General features: G+C 56.2%; 1 protein-coding gene across 2 annotated transcripts; it reads left to right on the plus strand.

Moving 5' to 3' along the window:
- LAMP5 (lysosomal associated membrane protein family member 5) lies at nt 1–6,417 on the plus strand. 2 transcript variants are annotated; one of them, XM_026052916.1, is made up of 7 exons: nt 51–112; nt 282–454; nt 620–751; nt 830–935; nt 1,642–1,830; nt 5,171–5,382; nt 5,987–6,417. In XM_026052916.1, exons 1-6 carry the CDS (start codon nt 52–54, stop codon nt 5,347–5,349), a joined length of 840 nt encoding a protein of 279 aa, XP_025908701.1. In that variant the 5' UTR covers nt 51; the 3' UTR covers nt 5,350–5,382; nt 5,987–6,417. The 2 variants fall into 2 exon arrangements, with proteins under 2 accessions (XP_025908702.1, XP_025908701.1); XM_026052917.1 differs by lacking the exon at nt 5,987–6,417 and having other exon boundaries at nt 1–112; nt 5,171–5,686.
- The last annotated feature ends 418 nt before the right edge of the window (nt 6,418–6,835 follow it).

A 6,835-nucleotide genomic window follows, 5' to 3' on the forward strand; every position in this document is an offset into this window, starting at 1 on the left:
TGCGGAGCGGAGCCGCCGGGCGGGAGCGGAGCCGGTGGCCGGGCAGGGAGGATGAGGACGGCCGGGGGGCGCCGCGCTGCCCCGCGCATCCCGGGGCTGCTCCTCCTCTTGCGTGAGTACCGCYCTGTCGCGATAGCGGGGCCTTGTCGCGAGCGGGCGGCCTCCTCGCGACTTCCGAGCTYGTCGCGCGCGGGCTGCCCCGGCGGGACCGGGTGTCGCTCCGGGAGCCCGGCCCGGGAAGCGGAGGCGAGGCCGGGCGCTGAGCGCCGCGCTGCCCGCAGACGCCGCCGCCCGCCTGGCCGCCGAGCAGGAGGTGGAGAACCTGTCCGGCCTCTCGCCCAGCCCCGAGAAGGACATTTTCGTGGTGCGCGAGAACCGCACGACGTGTCTCATGGCCGAGTTCGCCGCCAGGTTCATCGTCCCCTACGACGTGTGGGCCAGTAATTATGTGGATGTGAGTGGCGGGGGGGCCGGGTCTTGGGCTGGGTCTGGGTCAGGATGCGGCTCGGGAAGGGGGGGATCCCGCAGGGAGTTGTGCAGGGGCAGGGGGTGGTTTATTCGGTGCCGAGTGCTGCCCTGTCCGGAGCGAAGCGCCCCGCCAAGCCGCCCCGTCTCGCAGCTCATCACGGAGCAGGCCGAGATCCCGCTGCCCCGCGGCGCCGAGATGCGCGGCAAGTGCGGCGCCAACGAGTCGGAGCTGGAGGTGTCGTGGCTGGAGCGCGCCTACACGCTGCGCCTGCTCTTCCTCAAGGTGGGACGGGGCAGGACGGCGACACCGGCGGGTCGCGGGTCGCAGCTCTGGGCTCACGCTGCCCGCCGTGTCGCGCAGGAGGGACACAACACGTCGCGGGGGCCCGAGGCCCAGTGGAGGCTGGCGCGGACCCAGTTCGCCTACGACACCGGCGAGCGCACCTACTTCAAGGACGCCGTCAGCCGTGAGCGGGCCGGGGCCCTGGGGCAGCGGGGGCAGCTCTGTGTGTGTGTGCGTGTGTGTGGGGGGTGTATGTGCTGCAGTATCGGGGGGAAGGGGTTGTGTGCAGGTCAGTCTGCCCTGCACCCTGTGTGAATCCCGCACCAGCGGCTCCAAGAGTCCGGGAGCGGCGGAGGCTGCAGAGAGCAAGTGCCAGGCAGGAATGCCGGCCTTGCTGGGATAAATCCACATGTATCCCTACCCTGTTTTTATTTATTTATTTATTTATTTTTTTAATCTCCTCTTTTTTCCTTTCTTGCTCTGTGAGCTTGGGGCGGGGGGTGGGGGGGGCTGCCCCTTTTTGCCCACCCACCATCCCCGCTGCCATCTCCTGCCTCCCTGCCCTGCRTCTCCAGCTTGGCCTCTTCGCATCCCACAGCAGCCTCCTGCCGCTCGCATTGAACTTGGACGGCTTGAAACAGATTCGCTGTTCTTCCCTGTGGGATGGGCATCCTGTTCTGTTCTTTTTGAGCTGAATCTTCTCCTCAGTCTCCATGCTGCATGCCTGTTCCCCAGGCAGCTTTGCCCGCATGCACCTCTTGGGTGCTCCCGGCTTTTGCTTTGCCTCTGCCTCACTGCTCCTCGGAAATGAGGTGTCTTGCTTTGAGAACCCAGCACCTCGTTGGCCACCAAGGTTTCTCAGGGTTTCTCCTGTCTCTGCTCTGGGGCAGCGGGGAAGCACACGGCCAGCTCGCACCGGCTCTCCGCCTTCGTCACGCCGGCCGGCAAGTCCTACGAGTGCCAGGCTCAGCAGAGCATCACGCTGCTCTCCAGCGACCACCAGAAGTCCGTGGAGCTCCTGCTCTCCGAGGTCCGTGTGCAGCCCTTCGACATCAGCGCCGATTTTGTCTTCAGTGAAGGTGAGGCGCGGGGTCTGGGGCTCCTCTCGGCTTTCCTGAATGTTTCGGGTGGCGGAAAACGTGAGTTAATCCTCGCTGCCCTCATCGAAGCGGCGCAGCCACGGCGGGGTCTCACAGCTTGGATGCTGCAGGGATTTCAGGGGTGAGATTTGTGTGTGGTTGGGACCGACTYGCTCCCTGCTTCAGGCTGAACTCGTCCCGTGCCAAATTTTGCTCTGTTTTCCTGGGGAATTGCTGGCATGCTGGAGTGGGATGGGGGATACGTGGTGTTCACCTGTGCACTGCCTTGGAGTGAATGTTGTGAACGTGTCCACATCAAGACCAATCCCCTTCTGATACTATAGTTTTGGGAGAGATTAATTATTAACTTCATTATTATTGCCAAAAAAAAGATGAGAATAAAATGTAAAAATTGCCAAATCTTTCAAAAATAGCCCAGAAAGTGGTAGTGTTGTTCTCACAGCCAGCATTAAAAACATTGAATTGCTTTTTTATTATTTTTTTATTTTGCAAGTGGGACCTACTTTAGAAAGCAATAAGAAACCAGCAGTTAGTATAAAGCGGCGCGCTTGCTCTCATGACTCACATTGCTCCAAGTGAGGTAGTAAATATACGCTGCTATATGGGTTACGCTGCTATATGGGTTACGCTGCTATATGGGTTACGCTGGTGCGGATATCCGTGCTGTGCCCCCGGCTGCGGCTGGAGGGCTCGCGCTGGAGCCCTGGTGCAGCAGCAGAGGTTGGATCAGTGGGTGCAGGCAAGTCCTTGCCCTCTCGCAGCAGCACCGTGCGTTTTGTGTAGGTTATGGGGAAAACATGGCCGGATTTCCTAGTTTCCCGCTATGTTCCTCATCCCTTTCCCTCCTTTTGAGGTTGTGGCCGCGCTCTTACCCAAGGACACATCTTTTTGCTCCATTTTGGGCTCTGCTGCCGGCCCCGCACGGTGCCCCGGGGCTCACACTGTCCTGCCAACGCCGACAGCAGCGATTTGCCCTCCCCTTTGTGGGTCATTAATTCCCCATTAGGCAAAATCCCTATTAATTATGAGCAGGCTACGTAACATTTTAGAGTGTTTTAGGGAAGCCAAAGAGACCCTCCCGAGGTCGGGGGACAGAGAGAGGAGGAGAGGGGGCTCTGGCCACAGAGATGCAGCAGGGAAAGGTGTCAGTGTTGGACCTGGCCTCCTCCCACCTGGAATAACTGAAAAATTGCAGGCACGATTGTGTTCTTTTGAGTGCGCTGCGATGTATTTTTGTCAARACATTGCTTCCGATTGCCAATAGAAATATTTTTTTCTAACCTGTTTCAGCGTGACAGCAGCAGGACTTCTCTTTTTCTTTCATTCAAAGCTTGCAAAAAAAATCATCTTTTTGCAAAAATGCTTGGGCACATTTTTCAATTTAAGAAACAGGGGAAATAGAGGAAGAAGCTGGAGCAAGACACCAGCTGAATGAGGAGAAGGTCCCTGCAGAGCCTGGCAGCTCTCTGGACCCCAGTCAAAATGAGACGTGGGGCCGTAAGGCTGAGCCTTGGTCACCCCCCACTCGGGGGGTCTCTCCTCCCGCTGAGCTGCTCCAGGGTCCTCCACACCAAATAGCTCCTCGCTGCCAGCTGCGTGGCCAGGCTTTAAACAGCACCCGATCTTATTTTTCCCCTCTTTATTTTTGTTACGTTGGTCATTCCTTTGCTGAGAAACGGGATGGTAGCGGTTGGACTCGCTGCGCCGCAGTGCTGCAGACCTGTGAAGTGCTTGGGGTGGAAAACACTGTCTGACCAGTTAAATATCATCATTTTTCTCTCTCTGTGGGTCAGCGTGTGTTGGTGCCTGGCACGTATCCCTGTTTTCTTGCCCGGCCTGATTACCAGCATGTCCTGAGATGGGCTGGAACCTCGGTGCCCACCGGGAGGGCTTCCCTGTGGAGTCTTTCCCACTGGCTTTAATGCTGTTGTTGCTTTAATCCTCTCTAAGAAGTGTTGGAATAAGGGAATTCCTTCCCGGCTGCTTGCAAGAACGGGCACGTTCCCGAGCGGCGCCTCTGAACCTGCACATGGCAGGAGCTTTGTGGGGATGAGGCAGGTCTGGCCGTATCTGCTGGAAAYGTGCGGTTAGTGCTCAGCAACGCAGGCGTTTGGGGCAAAAATAGGAGAAAGAAACCTCAAATAACGCACGTCTATGTGTTGGAGTCTGGGCTCTTTTTTATGGAAAGGTGCAAACACGCTGGCTTAAACTGGGGTTTGCATGTAGAGGGGATATAGTCACTTAGATTTAAGTCAGGCTTGTTTCAGTTTTGCGTGGGATTTAGCCTAAAGAGCAAAGTGAGTGTCCCCAGGACCTGGCACCCGTGTTTTCACGTGGAGGTCCCGGTGCCTGGATAACCTCGGGTGCCCCGTCCCCATCGGGGCTTCCCGCAGCCGGAGCTGTCCCGGCCCCCGCTGTGCTCTGCTGTGCGAGGCTGCCCACAGCTTCACAGCCGGAACGTCAGGGAAGGCCATAAGGCTCTGGAAAGTGAATTTTGGGAGCGGAATAGCTCCCAGGAGGGGTTTTTGTTCCCCCGTAACACGCTCAAGCGGAACGCCTGCATTGCAGCAGCCGCGGGCAGCCTGTCGCGCAGTGCTGGTGATTAATCACCCCTCTGGTGCCACTGCGAGGAGCGAGGGCCGAGAAGGACGGCGTCTAGACCGCAGCCCCCGTCCCCTTCCTCCGTTTCGCTGCATTGAAGCACTTTGCAGCAGCCTCCCTGCCGCGTGGCGAGGAGGACGTTTTCCTTGTGTCCGGAGCCCTGGTCAGCCCCAGGGCATGAGCGTTGCGTCCAGCGCATGGATGCCTGGCGCTTTGTGGTGTCTCCTGCCTCTGTTGGACGCTCAGCCGGGCTTTTCCTGGGATAGCCCATGGCGGAGGATCTGTGGAGCGGACCAGGGCAGGATTAGCGCCCGCTGTTCCRTCCGCGGCTTGGCGCAGGGCTTGGTGCAGAGCTGGGAGCTGCACGTTGGTGCCAACAGATGGGGAGGGGAGCATGTGTTTTAGTGGAGGGGGGAGTTTGAGGGGGAGCCCGTGGGCCTGTTCCCAGGCTGGCTTGGTGGCAGGTTCCCCCTACCCCTGCCAACGTGGTCTCGGGATGGGGACTGCAGGTGCTTTCCAAGCTCCTGGTTGTGTCCCGGGGGCTCCCACTGTGGCTGCGTTGCCCGTTCGCCGTGGAGGTGGATTTGCCCTTGCAGGGATCCCAAAGCAGGACCGGGGTTCATCCTCCCGTGCCTTGCTTTGGGAGGGCTGTTGTGTACGTTTGAAACATGCTGTCGTTCACTCCTGCCGCGGTTCCCTCGTCTTTCTCTCCGYGCAGAACATAAATGCCCGGTGGACCAGCGGGAGCAGCTGGAGGAAACCCTGCCGCTGATCCTGGGCCTGATCCTGGGGCTGGTGATCGTGATAACGCTCTGCGTGTACCACCTCCACCACAAGCTGACGGCCAGCCAAGCGCAGCTCCCGCGGGACAGATCTCAGTACAAACACATGGGATAGGCGGCGGGACCGGGCCGCCCGAGCCCTGAACAGGTACAGAGAGCAAAAGCACCTTTTTTTTTTTTCCCTGTGGGTGAGGAAGCGCCGTGGGAGCCAGAGCGGGTATTCACGGCACCTGGTCCTAGGTATTTCACGGGCATTTGCAGTTATAGCTGGGCTCCAGGGTGGGCAGAGGAGAGACACCCCACTTCCCACCCCTGCCTCCCTATTGACTACTCGGAGCACCTAATTCCTGGAGTCTGGCCTTGGCCTAGGGAAGCGGGTGGTCTGAACACCTCCCTCGAGCCGCTGCGCCGGTCACACGGGAGCAGAAACACTTCACGTGTCACCACATCGGGGGCACAATCGGCTTTCCAGGGGGCTCGCCAAGGTCCTTGTCCCTCCCGGGGCTCCCATTCCCTGGGATTTGGCTCCGTGCGCTTGCTCGGGCYGCTCCGCTCGCGCTTGTGCAGGTAGCCGGGCTGGGCAGCAGGAGCCAGTGCAGAAGTGCCCGCAATGTACCCTGAATTTTGGGGTGGGGGGCAACCACGTTCCTGAAATTTGCCTGTAAATGAAAATATGAGGGGGATCCAGGTACATTTTGGCAAAAAAAAAAAAAAAAACCAAAAAAACAACCAAAAAAACCCCAAAACTACAGGCCTCAAGCTGGCGTAAACTGGAGTAACTCCAGGGAAGCAGTTTGCAGCCAGCTGAGGAGCTGACCAGGTATTTGAGGCTCAGTGAAGAAAGTCTGTTTTTGCTTCTTGAGACACATCTGACTTAAACGTTTAAAAAAAAAAAAAAAAAGGAAAAAAAAAAGAAGTGTTGACACACAAGTTATAGAGCGCCGTGCTACTGCAAGTCCACTGAGAAATGCTTCTGGCCAGACATCCTGCACGTTTTGTGATTGTCTTTGAGATGTTACATTGCTGCCTGCAACTGTTATTTTCACAACGAGACAAAAAAAAAAAAAAAAAAAAAAAAAAACAGAAATGTTAAAATCACTATGCACAGTATTCAGGTATAACCTAATGTAACAGAAAAAAAAAATAAGGCAACCATTGAAATCTCTCCTTAAATGTAAACCATTTTTAAACCGAATTAAAATATGTACATATCTAATACTGGATTTGCCTTCTTATTTTGCAGTGGTATCTTTTTTTTTTTTTCTTTTTTCTTTTAGCTGATCACAGCTAAAAGTTTCTGTGGAAACTGTTGGCTTCCATTGACATCAGTGTTACTTCAGTAAGCGTTAGCCCAGACCTTGGGTTAACTTAATGTATATAAAAGCATATATATACTGTTCTTCTTATACAGTGTTGATCCAACTAGTCATCTCTGCAAACTTAACTATGCCCAGCTTAAACCAGGGCGATTTCAGTGGTGCCAAGCATGGATGTAGAGCGTCAATGGGTAAGATTAAACATTGGTGTGGGAGTAACCCAGTTTGGGACCATCCAGTGCTCCTTTGGCAGCCTTAAGGCTCARCTGGCCTGTGGTGACCAGC

The sequence above is a fragment of the Nothoprocta perdicaria genome, unplaced genomic scaffold (assembly GCF_003342845.1).
Source record: "Nothoprocta perdicaria isolate Ctin4 unplaced genomic scaffold, notPer1 scaffold_93, whole genome shotgun sequence".
NCBI lineage: Eukaryota > Metazoa > Chordata > Aves > Tinamiformes > Tinamidae > Nothoprocta > Nothoprocta perdicaria.